The sequence below is a fragment of the Mastigoproctus giganteus genome, chromosome 9 (assembly GCF_048544385.1).
Source record: "Mastigoproctus giganteus isolate SK-2022 chromosome 9, ASM4854438v1, whole genome shotgun sequence".
Taxonomy (NCBI): domain Eukaryota; kingdom Metazoa; phylum Arthropoda; class Arachnida; order Uropygi; family Thelyphonidae; genus Mastigoproctus; species Mastigoproctus giganteus.
The window spans coordinates 161,332,381-161,356,485 of NC_143583.1; the positions used below are offsets into that span (position 1 = coordinate 161,332,381).

The following is a 24,105-nucleotide window of genomic DNA, read 5'->3' on the forward strand; positions in this document are numbered from 1 at the left end:
AACAAATTCGCTAACTTTATCAGGTAAACACAAACAAAAACTAATTTGCATTACCAATTTTAAACAAATTAGCAATAAAAACCAATAATTCTTTAAGTAATAAAGATAATTCTGCTTAGCAATTCTCAAAGTTATCCGATCACCAGTTAGCTTTGACACAGAATCAAGAAGGGAAAATAATAGAACAAGTAAGGAAATTTAGCTATCTAGGAATTCAGATACAGGAATAATTTGGGTCTTAAAAACTTATATTATCCCTCCTTTCTTGTCTTTCTACTTTCTTTAGACTTGATAGCAAACCCTTAAGGCATTCCAAAATCACTGTATCTAGTTAGGAAAAGATTATCTGGCTATTTGGAAGTCATTTCTTAATAACTGTGCTATACTCAAGAACCAATAACTACAATTTTGTCTCTGTATTTCAATTTTGTCTCATGGGGTTAAGTTATCTTAGAGTTGACTTGTCAAGTTAGTACATAATATTTTAACCAAAAGACTGCAAAGAAGCATTTGAACTAACATACATACAAACACAACATAATATAATAACAACACTATATCTAATATGAAATAAAAATTATACTGTTATTAATTTTGTATGTATCATTAAATAATATATTAACTACCATCCACGTGTACTTCTGGTTTTCCCCAAAGTCCTTTTGCTAATATTTTAAAAGTTGCAGAAGAGGCCAACTCCGCAATACTCAAACCAGAACCTTCTACTCTAGGACTTTCACCTTCCTCAGCTATGAAAGTAATTGGGCTTCCTATGAAAAAATATAAAAGTATACAACTGAATATATATTTATAAAAAAAATCTTAATTTAATACTGAACACACAATTTTGGTTTTTTTTTTTTTAAACCCAAAATACAAAAAGTATGAAGTTGGATAGTAAATGGATGTTGAGTTGCAGCACGTGTTCAGACTTTGTTTCGAAGAGAGAAGAGTGGGAATTATATAAGCCAATTCAGAAGAACAGTGTCACAGTACTATATACAGAAAAGACATGCAGCAGAAACTGAATGTCTATGGCACAGACTCTGTAAAAGAGAGGTCATTAACCTGACAGCCCTCTCTTAATAAATGGAATCTAGAAGCCTGAGAAAGGTTTTTAGGTTACCCCCCATATGTGGGAATAATATTCAACGTTAGGGCAGGTTTGAGATTTGTACAGAGTGACTAGTTGTTTAGAAGAAAAGTAATGCTGAGAGCATAAGAGAAATCTCAGTTTTTTTTAGATGCAGATAAAAGCAATATTTATTATATGTTCATGCCAAGAGAGAGATTAGAAGCCAAGGAATTTCCCTAATAGAGACATGATCTTGCATAGAAATCTGAATGTAATCAAAAATAAGTATAGGAGCTGATGGCTCCTTTTTTTTTGCAAGATATAAGATAGGACCGAAATTAATTAAGTTATCTTTGATCCACTGAAGAATTATCCAGAGATCAGTATTTGAAGAGTTGGTGTGGATATTTGAGGACTTGTAGCTGTTTGTGCAGGGAAAGGTTTCTCACAAACAGGAAGGTGGGATGCAATGTTCTATCATCAGCAAAACTGTTAATAGAATTTTCAGTCAGTGGGAGCAGGTCATTAATATACAAGAGGAAAAGAGTGGAAGAAAGAATTACACCTTGGAGAACACCAGCATTAGTGAAAAAGTCAAAAGACAAATACAGCTAACAGTCAACTACAGCGAGAACTCAGGAGAGAAAAATGGGTACCCAATTGAAAAAAAAAAAAAAAAAGTCAGCAATCCGTAAAATGGAAGCTTGTTAATAAGATTGTAATGATCAAAGACATGATCAAACACCTTAGAAATGTCAAGAGTAACAGCTTGAATTTCATAAAACTATTTCATTGAATTTGTACAAAATGAGTATAAGCCAGTATATCAACAGAAGATTGATATTGACAGAATCCATATTGTCAATCATTGTTCAGATAGAAGATTTAAACACAGTGCACGAGTTAGTAGATAATGGATTTCTCAATTACTTTGGAATGAATAGAGGCAAGTGAAATAGGGCATTAATTGGATGGCAGAGATGTCTGCTTTTTTAGGGACTGGCTGGATATAAGTAAATTTCCAAGTAGAAGGAAAAACACCGCTAAAATAAGAGAGTTCAAAAAGGGGAAAGAGGACAGGAGACAGCTGCGGAGCACATGTTTTGAGAAAAGATGGAGAAATAACATCAGGACCTGGAACTTTCTTGGCATCGATTGATCAAAATTCTTCTAATATCATTTTCCCAGAAGACCACAGGAGGCACTGATTGAAGTGTACTGGGAATTGTAAAAGATTGTTCAGAAAGATCATCAATACAAGAATTAGGTTTTATCTTTAACTGAGGAGGCAATAGAACCATCAGATTTTAACAGAGATGGAGTACAGATGGACAAATTTGTAGCAAAAGGTTGACAAGAGACCAGAATGGTTGATTATTATATGGACACAAAGCAAGTTTCCTATTCTTAGCTTGTTCAAAATTGAGTTTGGAATGATTAATAACTGATTTACAATTGTTGAACTTTGGTGTAGGCAGAAAATGAACCTGGAGAGATGCAAGCCAATTGCAATATACAATATTTTTATCTTGAACAGCTTTAGCTGATTTATAGGAAAACTGAGATGTAGATAAAGATTTTAAGGATTTTATCCCTACAAGAATAATTTCACTGACATGATCTGAGTAAACATTGACATCAAAGATTAAAAACAGTAATCTAACAATGGAAAAGAAAAACAGAAATCTTGCAGTCATTTCAAACTCTAGTGATGCCAATTAATACAAGGCTAAGATTGATCACGAGAGATGCTGCAGCGATAATTTCGCCCTTTCCTCTAAACTTACTGTAAGAATAATAATTTTAATCTCTCATACTCTCCCTACCTAGTAATCATCTAAAACTGCGGTGTAACAATAATTTTAGAGTTACAAAGACTGAGTATTAAAGCAGATTAAATATCCTTAACCTAGAGAATGTTTTTCTTCTCTGAGGAAAATGGCGAAATTGGCTACAGCAACTGTGTGGTAAAAAGAAAAAGAAAGCCTATGTAAAAGCATGCAGAAGCCTACAGTCATTAGCCAGCAACAGCTATATCAGGTAGCCACTTACAAGTTTGAATACTATAAACATCGGAAAGATGCATTCTCATGCCCCCCCCTTTCGTCGCCCTAGAAACAAGTTGCTAGGGCGACGAAAGGGGGGGGCATGAGAAAGGGATACTCGTGTGAGCAGACATTGAAGATTCTTCTCAGCCCCATAAACTCGGCGTGGATGTGAGCAACAACTTCATCGTTACCTAATAAGGAGATAGTAAAGAGTGGCTACACGTGTTGCCAGAATGTTCGGTACATGACGTAATGAGGGGATGATGGTTACCCAGGGGGTGATCCTGCTCAGATAGCAAACAAACTGAATGAGTATTTTGCATCTACATTCACACATGAGGAATTATTAAGGTTTGAAAATGGCAGAAGGTTATCAAATTGTAGCAGGGTGCTTAATGATCTTGTAATAACTGAGAGCAAAGTGGAAGAGAAATTGTTGAAGTTAAACGTAAGAAAAGCACCTGGGGTGGATGGGATCTATCCAGTTATATTAAAGTAGGCGGCAAGGCAACTAAGCAAACCCTTAGCCATAATTATGAGAGCATCCTTGGACTCAGGGGAGGTTCCCACGGACTGGAGATGTGCAAATGTATCCCCAATTCACAAAGGGGGATCGAAGGGTGACACGAGTAATTACAGACCAGTTAGTTTAACTTCTGTTCTGGGTAAAATAATGGAGTCACTGGTTAAAGATGCATTGCAGGATCATCTAGACAAGACTGCCACAATAATTCAGACACAGCATGGGTTTGTTAAGGGAAAGTCTTGTCTGACAAATTTGATGACAAATTTGATCATAATAATGATGTGATTACAAAGGAACTGGATGCAAAAAACAATTTTGATATCATATATTTGGATTTCAGGAAAGCTTTTGACATTGTTGCGCATGGAAGACTATTGTACAAATTGGAGCAGAATGGTATTAAGGGTAAGTTGCTACAATGGATAAAAGGATGGTTAAGTGCGAGAAGACAGAGGGTGGTAATCAATGGGTGCTGCTCTTCTTGGACTAATGTTATTAGTGGAGTCCCACAGGGTTCGGTGTTAGGTCCACTGTTGTTTTGTATATTTATCAATGATATTGATGAAGGTATATCAGGCTTAATGTCGAAGTTTGCAGATGATACAAAGGTTGGCAGGGTTGTTAATGACAGTAATGGCAGTCTGCTACTGCAACAGGATCTAGATAATTTGGGCAGGTGGGCTAAGAAGTGGCAACTGAAGCTTAACCTTGACAAATGCAAAGTACTGCATATGGGTAGAAATAACCCCAGAGAAACGTACCAACTGTGTGGTACTACACTTAAGGTGGTAGAAAATGAAAAAGACCTGGGAGTAATTGTGCAGTCAGATATGAAGTTCTCTGAGCAATGCAGACAGGCTGCCAGGGCAGGTCATGGGGTTTTGTCAATGATATATAGGAATTTTGCTAGTAGGGAAAAGGAGGTGATTATCCCTCTGTATAAGGCAATGGTCAGGCTGCGCCTTGAGTACTGCGTACAGGTCTGGAGACCTCATTTTAGGAAGGATGTAGATTTACTTGAGCGGGTTCAGAGAAGGGCAACAAGATTGGTGAGGGGAATGAAGGGATCCTCTTACCAAGAGAGGTTTAAGTTCTGCAAATTGCAGTGGCTGGAGACTAGGCACCTGCGCGGTGATCTGATTGAGGTATATAAGGCCTTGAATGGATTGAGCACGCTGAATTCTGATGGGATCCTTCCACTTGTTCAGATTACGAACCTAAGGGGGCATAAATTCAAATTAAGAAAATACAGATGTAGAATAGATGTGCGGAAATTTGCCTTTAGCCAGCGGGTGGTTAATTGCTGGAACAAACTTCCATCTGTCGTTGTGGAAGTTGATAGCTTGAATAAATTTAAGGAGGAACTGGACAGGCATTTGGAGGGAATGGTGTGATTTTTTTTTTTTTTTTGGCTGATGCTGCATAAGCTCATACATTTGCTTTCTTGCATCACATGCCACTACTACTACTACCCCTTTGACTAAGTGTTCCATGACGTAGAGTCCGAACATCCGAGGACTTGGAGTCCTCCAATAAGAGAAAAAGAATTGAATAAACAAAATGGAGAATTTAGGATATAAAAGTGGGTCCTCGTAAACCGGAGGGGGAGAGGGAGCTGAAGTCGACGCTACCAGTGGAGAACCGATATAGAGAAACCTCGACTCATCGAAATTGATAGAAGGAGAACCAGCAATCAAGAGCCAAAGAAGAAGCTGTCGCTCCCTGCTGAGACAATTGCGCAGAGTCCCCACGAAATAATGGAGAATCGAGGATCACCAGATATTCAAGCTCAAGCAGTACCTTAGACTGGTAAGTTGAGAAGGTATACTATGAAACGTTGGTAAGCATGATGATAAAAAGATGGATACTTTGTAACTTCTTATAATTTTGTAACTTGCAACTTTGTTTAAGAATATAAAATTCTTAAAATCATAATCTTATTATTGTTGAAAATGTCTTAATGTGTTTATATTAATGGAAAGGCTAAAGCATGTAAGATTTTTCTCTTGTATTAAACTTTGTTATGTTTTGCATTAAAGAAGTTTCTTGTTCTCTGCCAAAACCTCAGTAGAGCTTAAGATGATTAGAAGGTAACTGCGGCGTCGAGTAATTAATTACATAATTATCCGACGATAATCACAATGCAAAAGCCCAAACTGCGGGATGGAGAGGGGGAAGTAACCTTCTCCCTCTTTATTCTGAGGCTTTTCCTATTGAAATCCACTAAACGGAAGCAGAACTAGATACCAGACAGGCAAATAGGTTAAGGCGAATATGTTAAGTATAATAAGATAACCAACCAAATGAAAAAGGTAAAAATGACCTAACTACACTAAGCAAATAAAGTATGAGTTATGCCTAGTCTGGCTACTTCTGTTACAGCCAAACCCTAGAGCTGGTGTAGGCAAAAAAAAGTACGGAGAAACTTCAATAAGCAAGCATCAAGCACAAAAGCAAGAACGCGGAGGGTAACAGAGAAAGGCTTGTTTGAGAAGAGGCCACCACAAAGTTGTGATGTGCCCAGAGGACCACTCACCTCAATCTTGAAGGGTTGTTTGTGAAAAGAGTGTTGGGTATTCTGGAAGGTAAATAAACAATATGTGTGAGGTCATTAGTAATTGCAAAAGCTCCAGCATCTCAACCAACCGGATCCATGTGACTAGAAAATGGAAGCCAGCTGGAGTTGTGAATATTAAAATCACCAAGGAAAATTATATCACTGTTAGGGGAGTTGGACTAGAAAAAGCAGAGTTTCAAAGAAAGCAAGACAAAGAGTTTCATGTGATTAGTGGAGTTGGGAGAATGAGAGATAATGGAGTAGAGAGATTTTAAAACAGAGAAGATCAAAAAGGGGATTTTAGATGACTGCATCTCTGATGTTGAATATCAGATGAGACATATGCACATGAATAATTAGAACAACTATGAGCAGTGGTTGAGTAACTGATAATTGGGATTCTGTCAGAAAAATTAAGTGGGGTTTGGAAGACTGCAGGTGAACATGGACTTTACTGAGACTGGAACTGAGACCACATATTTTTGGTAAATGATGAGGAAGTTACTAAGCGGTTTAGATATTTTCACAGTTAACTTTGTTCTGTTAGTCTAACTATGCATAATGTATTCAGTAAAAGTGTGGGGGGGGGAGAGATATTTGGATATGATGTACACAGGCTCCGGGTATATGTACATATGATGTACACATATATCTAGCAACTTTATATAATGTGGCCATGATAATGCCTCTTGCATATACACACACACACTACTCAGACTCCCTCCAATCACTATCTGGAAGAGTAGAGGCAGCAAGATTATATATACACCAGCTGATTTGGATGCTTCCTAGAGAGTTACCAATAGGTTTGGCTGGGTGGAATATCTGGCACCTGGCCAGTTCCAAAACACTTAATGTTTTGGGACTGTATCCTCAAAATGTAAGGAAGATTGGTTGTTTGGTTTAATTTTTAATGGCACATTGGCAGCTGAAGCCATAACATGCCAAGTCAAAAATGAAAACAGTACTAAAAAATAAAATCAGTACTGCAGTATGTTTAGTAACGTATTTGGAAACAGGCTACCATGTCAAGAAACTAAAAATGAGGAAGTAAGTTAAACATAAAGTTATAAGGGAAATAAAAATATAAATAATGAAGTATAAAAATGTAAATTTAAATCTAAGTGTATAAATTAATTGAATGTTGAAAGTTAAAAACATCAGATATACTGTCCTTGTCATCTAAAATCAGGCTGGCTGCAAATGCTTCAGCCAGATTATTAAAAGTGGTAAAACATAAAAGACAAGCATCTCTAAATACAGGACATTTGATAAATATATTGTATAAAATAACTTTGCACTTCACACACACATAAGTGGGTTATCCACCCTCAGCAAAAATTAGTATATCAGTGGACTGTGACCTATGCCAAGCAGAGCACAAACTCACTCCTCTCTTTGGATCCTGCTCAGAGTGGACTGCAATACCCTAATTACAGGCTTAAATTGATGTAGTTTATTTGTGGTCTGTTCATACCAACAATCATGCCATTGGGAATATAATACGGTTTGTATTGTTTTCCTGTATTCTGTATATGGTGACCATACATCCTTTATTATAAAGACATTCCTTTATTTCAGGAAGAGCTATCCATTAGATTTATTTATTTTTCAAAAACTCACTTTTGTCCTTTATTTTTGTTTAGTCATTTAACTTTTATTGTATCAATGGAACCACTAAATACTTGGTCTCATTTCACGAAATCCTTTTCTAAAACTTGCTTCTTATAACATCATGGCTCACTTAAAACGCGTTAGTGTTTTATAGTATAATGCAATGGTTTTCAACCAGGATGCCGCAACAACATTCTAAGTGTGCCAAGTAATTTGGGTTTAAGTTACTTAAACTTATATTTTTTAAAAATTTATGTGTTTATTTCATTATAAAAAGGCGTACAGTATCCACTGTGCGGTAACTTTTTAACTGTGGTGATCTATAACTGATATTTATTTAGTACCTCTATATAAAGAATAAAATTATTATATAAGTGTATATATAATAATTTGTATTAGGAATTGTAATTTTGTTTATAATTATATTATTATAGTAACTATCATATAATATTTTTTAAATGTTATATATATATATATATATATATATAATATTGATAAAAATAATCAGGTTACTGAATGATAAAGTAGGCAAGCAAAGTATTAAAACAAAATTATTAAACTGTGTCATGGATCCTGGGTACTACTGGTTACAGTAGAGAAACCCTGGCAACCATAATGAAATAGGGATGTTGACCTATCAACTGTAATTACAATGAAAAAATTGAGGAGGCCTGTAAGGTGAAGGAGATAACCTGAAATTAATTAACATAAAAATAATAATGATAATAACAATGTTACCTAAAGTAGTGGGTACTAGGGCTTTAATTACTTCTTCAAAGGGTCGGCAGCCAAAACTGTAGGAGCCACCACAATAAGCAGGGTCTCTGTTTCTGTCAATTATTTAGACAAATTCAGCCAATTATTTAGACTTGTATATCAATATTAGCAGTCCTCAAACCACGATCAACATAAATAATAAAAGACATGCTTTTAACTTTAATGTACTCAGTTTTACCCAATGGCACTCTAACATTTCCAAAAAAAAGTACATGCTAATATAATACAGTCGATTCCGGTTATTTGGGGCAAATCTTAAAAAACAGCAACAAATCGAGAAAATAGCCAGGGTTTACTTTGCTTAATTGGGACAGCATGCCGTTTAATCAGGGCAGGAGACCGCAGCACTGGAGATTACCCTACAATTGTCTCCGACGGTACCACGTGGTTCAGTCGAAATTCTGGAAGTCACAACCATAAAACAATAAAAACAATTAGCAGTCACTTGTTTATTGGGCTTTTCTGTTAGTGAAATCTATCACAAACAGACAGTAAACTCGATCTTACGGAATTTGCGATAATACCAACAGCTGGAATTCTGTGGGTTATTATGATGAAATGTGTTTACACTTCCATGAAATCTTCAATCATATAAAAAAATTAATTTTCAGATCTTCTCTTCATTCCTATTTTTAAAGCTTTGTACCTTGTTACTCAGTTCTCACTTGCACGTATTGTGTTACTTGCAATTTGTGTCCCGTGTTCTTTGTTATTGATTGCTTATCTTTTTACTGTTTTAAATTTTAACCCACCCACCACAAATGCCAGCGAACAGAAATGTCAACTAGTTCGTATGTACATATTAATTATTCCGATTATCACGTATATTCTTCCGATTTTCATGTATCATTTAATTTTTTAATTGGTAAGGTAATAAAGGGTAAGTTTGTGATTAATATATCTTTGCTTTTGTAGCCTATGGATAATATTCCTCCTATTTTCGCTAATTAGAGTCGCTGTTTAATAGAATTACAATTCAATTCACAAAGGTGATCACAATGACTGGTGCTTACTGCACATCGTATAGTGAACGGTACTTTACTATGTTGAGTTTGTTGCAACGTGATTTGATTGTACAGTGAACCAATTGTAAAGGGGAGGGGTACACTCTATTTTTAACTATTTTATGTGAAACTTCGGATAATTGGGGCAGCCGCTTAACTGGGCCAAAATGCACTAGTCCCAATGTGTGCCAAATAACTGGAATGGACTGTACTATCCCAATGCATCAGAATTGCTACAATATGCAAAAGTGACAGTCTCTTTGCTGACAACATTAAACAACTCCATGAATAATTGCTATGCAATAATTTCTCTACAGCATTCCTCTACCATCATTTCAAAAAAGCAGTAAATATAAAATTCAAAAAACTTATCAACTACAACTTTGATATAAACAACATATTTACTATTTGATTACATATTACTTTCAGACTTGTACATAATGTATACTTATATACCTCCTAGCCTCTGTCGTGTCTCACGGTCTAGAAAGCTTGTGCCCACGGATTGGCAATGCATGGGGGTATTGTGTCCTGTAATGTCTCTTTTTTTTTCTTTTTACATTTACTCAATAACAATACCAATACTGACTTAAACATATGAGGCATTTGTCCAGACATCTGTCCAGGGAGCAGCTATGGTATGGGTTTAGAAACCCCGGACTACCCGAGCACAACTATATTACTCTTCTTCAAATTGCTTTCTACTATCCCTAATTATAACATTTTATTTCTCGCGTGCAATTAGGCTGGCCGAATGCAATATCGAGATGCTATTCCTCTGCTATTATTTCTTTTTTCTTCTGATACAATGTTTAGTGTCTTTTCTACACTACTTTGTCAGTCAGTCTCCCTTTGCTGGCACTTTGCCTCATTTGTTTATTTACCTACTTCCTGTAACACGGGACAGTGCACTCACTTCGGCGACTCCACTTCTTCCCCCCTCCCTCACACGTGGTTACTTCAACTGATATAAACATTCTGGAGAGAGACCTACTGGCTTTCTTCCTTGGGTCTCCAATACTTCTCTGTAAACACCACACGCAGCTATTTCACCAATACCTGTCCAAAAACACAGTAAGTTGGCATTCATCTGACTTTATCCTGTAATCTACAGTTACGATTTTAACTTTTTTAATTTTAAAATTTTTTATTCTTCTTTCTGCTTTAATAAAGTTTTATTGGCATTATTTTAGCTTTTTTTTTTTTTTTTTTTTTTGTTTGTTTGTTTGAAAGTTAAAATTTTATTCCTTTCTTTTTGGTCTCTGTGGGGTCGGCTATGGTTTATACATTTCGCGCATATACATCATAACAGAAACAGAGACCCTGTTTATTTTGGTGACTCCTACAGTTTTGGTTGTTGTTGTTGTTGGAGTGGGATTTATTGGCGCAAGGGCTGCTATGACCATATTGCGCCTGTTGCTTTGGGAGTGTTTGTCAATATAGGAAAGGAGACTATTCTAGAAGTGATTGTATGCGTTGATCATTTTTAGAAAAGTGAACAGTTCTGATAAAGTGGCATCATTTCCAAGTATGTGGCTTAGTTGCAGAGGTTTTTGTGAGCTAATTAAAGATCTGAAACTTGCGATTCTAGCTGGATGATAATGTGTACACTCAATGATAATATGTTTTACAGTAAGTATGGAACTACAATGCGGGCAAAGTGGAGGATCTTCTCCTAGCAATAGAAATAGGTGTGTAAGATGTGTATGGCCAATTCGTGCTCTTGCCAGCACGACCTCTTCCTGCCTGTTTGATCGGGAACTGGATCTCCACAGCTGTGGAGTGTGTTTTATTTCAAGAAGTTTGTTACCTGTTTGATTATGCCACATTTCAGACCACATCTCAGTACATATCCGCCGCATGACTGGTTTATAATCAGAAAAAGGAACAGGGATGGAATCGAAGCAAGTGGGGTGTTTTGCTGCTTCGTCTGCACGCTCATTTCCTGGAATTCCAACGTGGCTCGGTATCCAACAAAAAGTGACAGTCTGCTTATTTTTGTTGAGTTGGCATAACTGTGACCTGATTTGTGAGAGGAATGGATGCAAATGTTGTGATTTATTCTGTAGGGCATTCACCGCACTTAAAGAGTCTGTATATATTATTACTTGGGTGTTTGGAACATCTTTAAGGAGTTTTAAAGCCATTTTGATTGCGTATAGTTCGGCCGTAAAAACACTGCATTCAAGTGGTAATTGGACAGAGACAGTGCATGTAGGACTCATTACTGCAGCTCCCACGGATATATCAGTTTTGTAGCCATCCGTGTATATCTGTGAGCATTGGTCAATGCGTGATTCGCATGTAGTTGTCTAAAACTGTGGTTCGATAAGGAGTGTTTTCCCCACTGAAGAAAATAGTCGTCGCAATGAGGTATATACATTGCCCATGGTGCTTGTACTGCGTCCGTAGCTTGAAAGATATTTCCAAGGTAGATGTTCCAATTTTGAGTTACCTCTTATAGCCGAATACCAGCAGGTTTGTTTTCGTTGGGTTTATTTCTATATAAGTTTTCCTACTGAGGTTCAAAAAGATATGTCCAGATGGGATGAGACGGGTGACTACGTAATTTGACTGCATAACTAAGAAGCAATACTTTTCTCCTAAGATGTAGTGGAGGTTCATTGGCATCTATATACATACTTTGCACTGGGGATGTCTTAAAGGCCCCTAAGGCAATCCTGAGAGCACTATGCTGGACCGGATTGAGTCAAGCCAATGCTGTCTTTCGTGCAGAATCATAAACTGGGGCTCCATAATCTAGACGAGATCTTATTAAGGTTCGATATAGATGTAGAAGAGAAGCGATCGGCTCCCCATGTCATGGAAGAGATAACTTTGAGGATATTAATCTTTTTCATGCACTGAGTTCGTATTTGTCGTATATGTGCCTGAAAGGTAAGTTTGGTGTCAACTATAAGGCCCAAGAACCGGATACTTTTGCTAAGTGGTATTTTTTGGGTTCCTAATATTAGCTCCGGATCTGGAGGGAGCTGATGCTTTTTGCAAAAATGGATAGCAGTTGTTTTTGTTGCAGAGAGACAATAGCCATTGCGGGATGCCCATGACTCTATTTTGTTTATCGAGATCTGCAATTGCCGCTCAATGGAGCGCATGCTTTGTGAATGATAGGATATAGTAAGGTCATCTGCATATAAATAGGTGTCAACATTAGCCGGAATATTTTCTGTTGCATTATTTAGCCTAACTGCAAAGAGCGTTGTACTTAGAACTGATCCTTGTGGGACCCCTTCTTTTGGACATATGTACGGGAGAGTGAATTGCAATAACGCACTTGAAAGGTCCTGTTTTCTAGAAAACTCTGTATGATAAGGGGTAGCTGACCCCGGAGCCCTGTGGCATACAGATTTTGAAGTATGCCGTAGCGCCAGGTGGTATCAAAGGCTTTTTCGATATCCAAGCAAATCATGACTAGATGTTCTTTACGGATAAAAGCATTGCGTATGTTGGATTCTGCCTTGATCATAAGGTCTAGAGTTGACCGATTTTTCCGAAATCCGTACTGGTTCTTATTCATCACCGAATGAGATTCTAGATACCATATTAAACGGGCGTGGATCATTTTTTCTAGTGTATTACCAAGGCAACTGCTGAGAGATATTGGCCGATAGTTTCGTGGATCTGATTGATCCTTTCCAAGTTTAGCAAAGGCTAGAACTATTGAGTGACGCCAAGAAAGAGGAAAGTAGCCATCTGAGAATATCCGGTTGAAGTATATTAGTAATGAATTCAAAGCTTGTTTGTTTAAATGCTTAAGCATTATATAGTATATCCCATCAGGCCCTGGTGCACTATCACCCGACCTATTTAGACAGCTCTCTAGTTCAAATGATGTAAAAGGTCGATTATATGGAGGAGATGCCCTTGTATTGAAGTTCAGGTTATGCTTTTCTGCTTTAGCTTTTAGCTGTTTAAAAGTAGACTCATATGCTGATGCTGCAGAGATTTGGAAAAAGCAATCTGCCAGGGCATTTGCAATTTCTGTTAGAGAGGAGAAGTCTTTACCTTTCCAGCTTATAATGGGCAGTGATTCGTGGAAGAGTTTACCATTCAGCTTTTTGATTTTATTCCAGATTTTTCTAATCTCTGTATTTTTAGTAATAGTAGAAGCGAACCGGATCCAAGAGTTTTTTTTCGCTTTTTTCTGCACATAACGAGCCTTTGCTTTAAGTTTCTTAAAATTAATCAGGTTTTCAGTTGTTGGATACTTGCGAAATCGATTCCATGCTTTATTCTTTTCTTTTTTAGCATCACGGCATGCATCATTCCACCAGATATTGGCATGTCTGCGAGGACCGGCTGTGGTTTTTGGTATAGCACAGGTTGCAGCTGTTATTATCTGTGCAGTAATGTGGTCGGTAACTTTATCTATGGACTGGCTTTTGATGACTTCATTATCAAAGGAAATTGAATCTGTGAACTTGTTCCAATCTGCTTTTGAAAATTTCCATTTTATGCGGCTGGCTATATGTGTGGTTCTGTTTGTTTGCAATTTGCAAATAATTGGGTAATGGTCACTGTTTAGTGGGTTACTTGAAACTATCCACTGAATGATTGGGAATAGTTTTGGGAAACATATTGATAAGTCTATGGCAGTAGATACTCCGGTGGGAAAATGAATATAAGTGTCAGCACCAGTGTTTAATAATGTGAGATTCTGGCTGTCAAGAACTGTTTCAATAAGTTTTCCTCGTTTGTCTATCTGGGGAGATCCCCACATAGTGTGGTGCCCATTGAAATCTCCTAGTAGAATGAAAGGAGATGGAAGTTGCTTTATAAGGTCCTCCAGTTCTTTCGCAGTGAATTCTTTGTTTGGGGAAAGGTATACAGAGACAATGGTTAAAGTAACATTTAAAACAATACGTATGGCTACAGCTTCTAATGTGGTCTGTAGGGAGATCTGTTTTGTAGGAACTTTGTTGTCAACTAGTATGACTACGCCTCCTCTGGTTGAGTATTGCTTCTGTCTTGTTGATAGATACTATAATTTTTAATTACTGGAGTCACCTGTGGGGTTAGATTGGTTTCTTGCAAGCAGAGGCTGATTGGACTGTGCTGTTTGATTAGGTCATAAATATCAAATATATTGCTTCGTAGACCTCTACAGTTCCACTGTATAATATTCTGCATTATTTAGTTTTTGGGATTGGGTATGGTTCTGTCTGTTTTTTATATCCAACCTGCTTGTGTCGTTCTGGTTTCATCTTTTCTTTTTTTGGGAAGCTAGGACGCCCAAGGTCCATATCATCTTCTGCATGTAAATCTAATATTGTCTCATCATGCAGGGTACCAGCATCTGTGTCCATATTTCCTGAGCATGGTTGTTGTGCAATATTTGGGGATGATGCTTTCAATTTCACAGTTTCTGGTAGAGTATCAGTTGCAGTTGGTGGGACTGTTAGTGGAGTATTGTTAGCACAAGTCACTTTACATTGTTCTGTAGGTGGCTGCTGTGGGAACGACAGCACTGATCGGGCCCAATCAGCAATTGAGATGGATGGAGGTACTGTGACTGCCGTTTGTGTTGCAGCTGACTGGTATTTTTTGGGTAATTTTTGGCATACTGAGCATAACTTTTTTCCTAGCTTCCTGGTAGGTGACCTTTTGCTCAACTTTGTATTTCTGAATCTCTTTTCCTACCCTCCAGAGTTCACATGATTTTGAGTATGCTGGATGCTGGCCTTTACAATTTGGGCATTGTGGCGTTTCTGCATTGCAGTCCGTTTGTGCATGAGCTTTAGAACCACAGTTTGGGCAGATGGCGTCTCCTCAACATACTGTTTGCGAGTGTCCAAATTTTTGACACTTGAAACATCTGATTGGGTTCGGAATGTAGGGACGTATTCGGCAATTAAGGTATCCGGCTTTGACACATGATGGCAAGGTTGGTGTACTAAATGTGAGGATAATATTCCTAGTGGGAACAAGTTTACCATCTTTTTTAATTATTATCCGCTTTGCTTGAACTACCTTTTGATCTTTTAGTTCTTCCACTATCTCAACTTCAGTGACATTCATCAGGTCCCACTCTGCTATTACTCTTTTGGAACTATTTAAAGTGGCATGAGGGGTGACCTGTACTGGTATTCCGCCGAAAGTTGATAATTTCAGTAGAGACTGAGAATGCTGGTGCTTAGTTGTTTCGACTAGAAGATCTCCAGATCGGAGTCTTTTCACCATTTTCGGTGAACCAGCCACACTTTCCAAACATTTCTGGATTAGAAATGGTGAAAGTGAACTCACAGGTTTAGCAGAAAGAGAATGTAATATGAGGAACGCTGGATATTCCTGCTGATTCTCATTTTTGTGTAGTCTCTTAGATTGTGATTCGTCACGTTTAGGTTCATTTGAGTCATGACATGAGCGTCTAGGCTCAAGTACTGGAAAGTTGTCATAATCCATGGTTGCTCCTTTTAGCCCCAGAGGATAACTTTTCCTCCAGGTTACCGGCCCCGCCACGTGGAGGCAGGAGCGGTGCCACCAGTGACCAAGCGATTAGAGATTAGTGGTTAGTGTGTTATGTATGTTATTTCTATATACAAGAAGAAGAAAGGTACCTTTCCTTTCTTTTTGAAAAGCTTACTTCTTTATTTAGAAGAGCTGAAAATAAATAACTTAGCAAATGAACACTTGAAATTTCTCTGAAATCTATTAACTCTATAGAAGGCGCTTTGAAATTCACTTTTAGATTCGCTTTGATCACTCGCTTGGCACACGGGGCCTACAGTTTTGGCTGCCAACTCTTTGAAGAAGTAGTTAAAGCCCAAGGACCCACTACTTTAGGTAACATCATTATTATTTTTATGTTAATTTATTTCAGGTTATCTCCTTCACCTTACAGGCATTCTCAATTTTTCCATGGTAATTACAATTCATAGGTCAGCATCCTTTCCCTATACATTGAATATAAACATTTTTCTCTATATATATATATATATATATATATATATATATATATACAGTCGATTCCGATTATTTGTGACAAATGGGACTAGTGCATTTTGTCCCAATTAAGCAGCTGCCCCAATTATCTAAAGTTTCACGTAAAAAAAGTTAAAAATACAATGGAGCCCCACTTTACAATTGGTTCACTGTACAATCAAATCACGTTACGATGGAGTCACCATAGCAAAGTACCGTTCACTATACAATGTACTAAGCACCGGTCATTCTGATCACATTTGTGAATTGAATTTTAATTCTATTAAACAGTGATTCTAATTAGTGAAAATAGGAGGCATATTATCCACAGGCTATAAAAGTAAAGATATATTAAGCACAAATTTACCCTTTATTACTTTTTTAGCATTTTTAGCATTAGTAGAGGAATTTGATGCAAGAAAGCAAGCTTATGCAGCATCAGCCAAAAAAAAAAAAAAAAAAAACCCACTTCCACTTCACCCCTCTGTTCGTTCAAAATACCTGTCCAGCTGAGCCTTAAACTTATTTAGGCTATCAACCTCCACCACAAGGGATGGAAGTCTGTTCCACCAACCAACCACGCTGGCTAAAGGCAAATTTCCGCACGTCTATCCTACATCTGTCTTTCCTCAATTTCAATTTATGCCCTCTCAGGTGATTTTTCTGAGCTAGAGGAAGAATCCCATCAGCATTGAGCATGCTTAAACCATTCAAGGCTTTATACACCTCTATCAGATCACCTCGCTGGTGCCTAGTCTCCAGACACTGTAATTTGCAAAACTTAAGCCTTTCTTCGTAAGAGCACCCCTTTGTTCCATTCACTAATCTTGTTGCCCTTCTCTGTACTCGTTCCAGCAGCTCTACATCCTTCTTGAAATGAGGTCTCCAGACCTGTATACAGTACTCTAGGTGTGGCCTGACCATCGCCTTATACAATGGAATAATCACCTCCTTATCCCTGCTGGAAAAATTCCTGTATATCATTGACAATACTCCATGAGCTACTCTTGCAGCCCGTCTGCACTGCTCAGAGAACTTCATATCTGCCTGCACAACCACCCCCAAGTCCCTTTCATTCTCTACCACTGTCAGTGTAGTACCACAGAGTTGATACGTTGCTCTGGGGTTGCTGTTTCCCATGTGTAGTACTTTACATTTGTCAATGTTAAACTTCATTTGCCACCTCTCAGCCCATCTGCTCAACCTTTCCAGATCCTGTTGCAGCAGCATAGTGTCAGTAGTGTCCTTGACAACCCTGCCAATCTTTGTATCGTCTGCAAACTTGGACATTAAGCCCGATATACCATCATCAATATCATTTATAAATACAGAAAACAATAATGGACCCAACACTGAGCCCTGAGGGACTCCACTAATAACATCAGTCCACGATGAGCAGTGTCCATTGATTACCACTCTCTGTCTTCTCCTCCTCAGCCACCCCTTTATCCATAGCAGCAATTTGCCTCCAATGTCACACTGCTCCAATTTGTGTAGCAGTCTTCCATGTGCAACTCTATTGTCAGGGAAACGGGAAACATGCTTTGTAAAAAAGATACCAAAAAAAAACTTTACCAATAAAAAAATTAAATATGTGAAAATTGGAAGAATATACGTGATAATCAGAATAATTAATATGTACTGTAATATGTACATACTAACTAGTCGACATTTCTGTTCACTGACATATGTGGGGGGGGGATTAAAATTTAAAACAGTAAAAAGATAAGCAATCAATAACAAAGAACTTGGCACGCGCGCGCGCCACACACACACACACACACACACACACACACAAATTGCAAGTAACACGATAGGCGCAAGTGGGAACGGAGTAAAAAGTTATGAAGCTTTAAAAATAGGAAGAAAGAGAAGATTCTGAAAATATTTTTATATGATTGAAGATTCCATGGAAGTGTAAACACATTTCATTTATAATAACCCACAGAATTTCAGTTGTTGGTATTATCGCAAATTCAATAAGATTGAGTTTATCTGTTTATGATAGATTGCACTAAAAGAAAAGCCCAATAAACAGGTGACTTCTAATTGTTTTTATTGTTTTATGGTTGTGACCTCCAGAAATCCGACCGAACCACACGGTACAGTTGGAGACAATTGTAGGGTAATCTCCAGTGCTGCAGTCTCCTGTCCCGATTAAACGGCATGTTGTTCAAATTCAGCGAGTAAATCCTGGCTATTTTCTCGATTGCGTTCTGTTTTAATATTTGTCCCAATTAACCGTAATCCACTGTGTGTGTGTGTGTGTGTGTGTGTGTGTATATATATATATATATATATATATATATATATATAGACAAATATTTATTTTCAGTGTATTTCTACTATAACTAGGATCAGGGTATGTCTGCTAGGGTATGTATGATGTTGTAGAGTGGATATCATCTTTTAAGGGCACAAAAGGTGATATAGTTGTACACGTTGGCACTAATCATATTAAGAGTAGGAGACCGGCAGAATTACTTAATAAGTACAAGTCACTGTTGAAAAAAAGCCGTGAATTAGGGTTGAATTTGAAAGTGTCTGCAATTCTGCCCAGACATGATAGGAGGGAGTATATGATGAGAGCCCTGTCGATCAATTCGGTCCTGGAAAGATTATGCAAGGCTCAAGGGGTAGAATTTTTTTCAGCCTGGTCTGTACTTGTTAACAGGAGAGACTGCTTCTACAGGGACGGGATACAATTAAATAGAAAGGGTGCAAGAATGTTTGCTGATGCTATCGAGGCAGTGTTAAGTGGGTCGGAAAACTGCTGGCTTGGGGGGATACAAGGACTAATAGATTAACAGTAGCCATTGGCAGAGGTGAAAGTGATTCTTGCACTGCTTCTATTGGAATGAGCATCAGCTTGGAAAATAAGATGCAGGATATTTCAGAGACTGCTGGGATTCATTGGGGTAAAAGTAAACATATGGGTTGTGTTAGGGTAGCTAAGAAAAAGAACAGGTGCATGTATACTTACGTGTACACCAATGCTAGGACTTTGGTAAATAAATTTGATGAATTTGAGGTATTGCTCAAAGCATCAAAGGTGGATATTGTTGGGATATCAGAGACGTGGTGTCACACAGATATAAGGTATGCAGAACTGGAATTTGGGGAGTACGTCTACAAGATAGGAAGGGAGGAGGGGTTATGCTATTAGTTAAGAAACACATAAAATCCAAGGAAGTGAAGCCAGTCGACATCGCTGGACAGTGCAGTGTCGAGTCAGTTTGGTGTGACATAAGCATTGATAGATCAAAATTGAGAGTAGGAGTGTGCTATCGGCCTAATGACTCTGATGAGTATAATAAGAAACTGCACAGGGAAATAGAGTGGGCCAGTAAATCAGAGAGTCTAATAATGGGGGATTTTAATTTCCCAGATATTGACTGGAATTTGGGGGCTGGTCACTCACACACTAGCAAGGCTTTTGTGGATTTATTGGATGATAGTTTTCTACATCAGCATGTTCGGGAGACAAATAGAGGGAGTAATACTCTTGATTTGATTATCAGTAGTGATTCTTCATGCATTAAGAATCTGAAGATAAATGAACCACTAGGTGGCAGTGATCACAGTGTGTTGAAGTGGGATTTACTCAAGGAGGTAACTACCATCAGAGGTAAAGGGAAGGGTTTTTGTTTTCGTAAAGGCGACTATGATGGTCTGAGACAGTATTTAAATTCTATACAGTGGGACCAACTGATGATGTTACCAACAGCAAATTCAAAATGGGAAGCATTCAAAGAACTTATCTTGGAAGCTACTAGCTTTACATACCAACTAAGAAATATTGTTCAAGGTTTAGGCCTAAATGGATGTCAGATGAACTAATGAGACATGGCAGAGAAGAAAAATGCATGGGATACATACAAATTAACACGTGACACAGAAGCCTATGATAGATACAAGTTGATCTGTAACCAAGTTACAAAGGAGGTTAGACAGGCGAAGGCAGATTACGGGAAATCTTTGGCAAGGGATGCAAAGAAAAACAGCAAAGAGTTCTTTACTTATGTAAACTCTAGAAGGAAGGGGATCAATCAGATTGGTCCACTTGATATCGATGGGTCAACTGTTGATGATCCTGCTCAGGTAGCTAACAAACTAAATGAATATTTTGCATCGACATTCACACATGAGGAGTTATTCAGCGAGGGGAATGCCAGAGGTGTATTCAACTCTGGCAGTAAGCTAGAGAATCTTGTAATAACCAAGAGTAAAGTGGAGGAGAAATTGTTGAAGATAAACACAAGAAAGGCACCTGGGGTGGATGGGATCTATCCAGTTATATTAAAGGAGGCAGCAAAGGAAGTAAGCAAACCCTTAGCCATAATTATGAGAGCTTCCTTGGACTCAGGGGAGGTACCCAAGGACTGGAGTTGTGCAAATGTGACCCTAATTCACAAAGGAGGATCAAAGGGTGACACAAGTAATCATAGACCTGTTAGTTTAACTTCTGTTCCCGGAAAATTAATCGACGCACTGGTTAAAGAAGCACTGCAGGATCATCTAGACAAGACTTCAGTTATAGCTCAGACACAGCATGGTTTTTTTAAGGGGAAGTCTTGCCTGACCAATTTGACTGGATACTATGATGCAGTCACAAAAGAACTGGATGCAGGGAATAACTTTGATATTATATACTTGGATCTTAGAAAGGCTTTTGATACTGTTGCACATGGAAGACTGCTGCACAAATTGGAGCAGTGTGGCATTGGAGGCAAATTGCTGCTATGGATAAAGGGGTGGTTGAGGGGGAGAAGACGGAGAGTGGTAATCAATGGACACTGCTCTTCGTGGACTAATGTTATTAGTGGAGTCCCTCAGGGTTCAGTATTGGGTCCATTATTATTTTCTGTATTTATAAATGATATTGATGATGGTATATCAAGCTTAATGTTCAAGTTTGCAGACGATACGAAGGTTGGAAGGGTTGTCAAGGACACTACTGACACTACGCTACTGCAACAGGATCTGGAAAGGTTGAGCAGATGGGCTGAGAGGTGGCAAATGAAGTTTAACATTGACAAATGTAAAGTACTACATATGGGAAACAGCAACCACAGAGCAATGTATCAACTCTGTGGTACTACACTGACAGCGGTAGAGAATGAAAGGGACCTGGGGGTGGTTGTGCAGGCAGATATGAAGTTTTCTGACGGTGCAGACGGGCTGCAAGAGTAGCTCATGGTGTATTGTCGATGATATATAGGAATTTTTCTAGCAGGGATAAGGAGGTGATTATTCCCTTGTATAAGGCAATGGTCAGACCACACCTAGAGTACTGTATACTGATCTGGAGGCCTCATTTCAAGAAGGATGTAGAGATGCTGGAATGAGTACAGAGAAGGGCAACAAGATTGGTGAATGGAACAAAGGGGTGCTCTTACGAAGAAAGGCTTAAGTTTTGCAAATTACAGTGTCTCGAGACTAGGCACCAGCAAGGTGATCTGATAGAGGTGTATAAAGCCTTGAATTTGAGCATGCTTAATGCTGATGGGTTTCTTCCTCTTGCTCAGAATAATCACCTGAGAGGGCATAAATTCAAATTGAGGAAAGACGGTTGTAGGATAGACGTGAGGAATTTTGCCTTTAGGCAGAGGGTGCTTGGTTGGTGGAACAGACTTCCATCCCTTGTCGTGGAAGTTGATAGCCTAAATAAGTTTAAGGCTCAGCTGGACAGGTATTTCGAACGAACAGAGGGGTGAAGTGGAAGTGGTTATTTTTTATTTATTTATTTTTTTTTTTGGCTGATGCTGCATAATCTTGCTTTCTTGCATCAAATGCCTCTACTAATCCCTGTAGACGCAGTCTTAGAACAGCACAAGCACAGACCACGCTGGGGAAAATTCTACCCCATGAGCCTTTCACAATCACTACAGAGCCAAAAAAACTGATTGATAAGGCTCTCATCATACATTTCCTCCTATTCTGTCTGGACAGAATTGCAGAAACTTTCAAATTTCACACTAACTCAACTTTTTTCAGCATTGAAAAAAGTTGTGAGTTAGGGTGAAAATTTTTAATGTCATTAGTGCCAACGTGTACAACAATATTACCCTCCGTGCCCTTAAAACAGTACAGGTCAATGTTGAAAAAAAAAAAAAAAGTCGCGAGCTATGGTTCAATTTGAAAGTGTCTGCAATCTTGGCCAGAGGTGATAGGAGGGAGTTTATGATGAGAGCCTTGTCAATCAATTCGGTTCTGGAGAAATTGTGCATGGCTCATGGAGTAGAATTTTTCTCAACATGGTCTGTGCTTGTTAACAGGAGAGATTACTTCTACAGGGATGGGCTACACCTAACTTTAAATGGTGCAAGAATATTTGCTGATGCTATTGAGGCAATGGTACGTGGGTCGGAAAACCGCTAGCTTGGGGGGATTCACAGACTAATAGATTAACAGTAGCCGTAGGCAGAGGTGGAAGTAATTCTTGCACTGCTTCTATTGGAATGAGCAGGACCCTGGAAAGCAAGTTTCTGGAGATTTCAGGAAATGCTGGGAGTCGTGAAACAAGTAAATACATGGGCTGTGTTTGAGTAACTAAGAGTAAAAACAGGTGCATGTATACTTCCATGTACCCCAATGTCAGGAGTATAGTAAATAAATTTGATGAATTTGAAGTGCTGGTTAAGACATTAACGGCATATATCGTTCGGATATCAGAAACATGGTGTCACTCAGATATAAGAGATGCAGAATTGGAATTTGCGGAGTACAATATATATGGAAAGGATAGACATGATAGAAAGGGAGGAGGGTTTATGAGATATGCCAACTGTATGCATTTCCTTACATAAAATCTAAGGAAGTGCATACAGTTGGCATAGATGGACAGTGCAATGTTGAGTCAGTACGGTATGGCCTAAGCACTGGGAAAGCAAAAATAAGGGTATGAGTTGGTAATAGGTACTCATTGTACTCATCAGAGCCTTTAGGCTCTGATGAGTACAATGAACAATTATACAGAGAAATAGAGTGGGCCAGTAAATCAGTGCGTATTATAATGGGGGATTTTAACTTCCCAGATATAGACTGGAACTTGTGGGTTGGTCAATCACACACTAGCAAGACTTCTTTGGATTTACTGGATGATTGTTTTTGAGGGTAGCTTTGTTTGTTTATTTTGTTAGGAGCATTAGCAACTAAGGCTATATTGCTCTGGGGATATGCGGTGGTCATTCCTGACCTTTCCGCATCCTCCGTATTCGGTGGGCACTGGCTTCGAGAGCAGCATGTTAGAGAAGCAACACTGTTGATCTGATTATCAGCAGTGATTATTCATGCAATAAGAATTTACAGATATAGGAACCACTAGGTGGCAGTGATCACAGTGTACTGAAGTTTGTTTGTTATTTGGTTTTTAGGAGCATTAGCAACTAAGGCCATATTGCTCAGGGGATATGCGGTGGTCATTCTCTGACCATTCTGCATCCTCCATATTTGGTGGTGGTCTAATCAAGAAGCGTGTTCTACGCACTGCTGCTGCTCCTGCGCATCTGGCTACGGAGGCAACGTACTGAAGTGGGATTTACTGAAAGGTGTAACTACCA

At 38.4% G+C, this 24,105-nt stretch overlaps 1 protein-coding gene across 2 annotated transcripts in view; it reads right to left on the bottom strand.

Moving 5' to 3' along the window:
* The window catches only part of jbug (filamin-type immunoglobulin domains fbug), a 1,114,928-nt gene that overhangs the window by 208,352 nt on the left and 882,471 nt on the right, over window positions 1-24,105 (bottom strand). For both annotated transcript variants that reach the window (XM_090381438.1, XM_090381439.1), the window contains exon 42: window positions 627-770. In XM_090381438.1, the coding sequence (XP_090237564.1) occupies window positions 627-770 (144 nt within the window). The remainder of the gene's footprint in view (window positions 1-626; window positions 771-24,105) is intronic.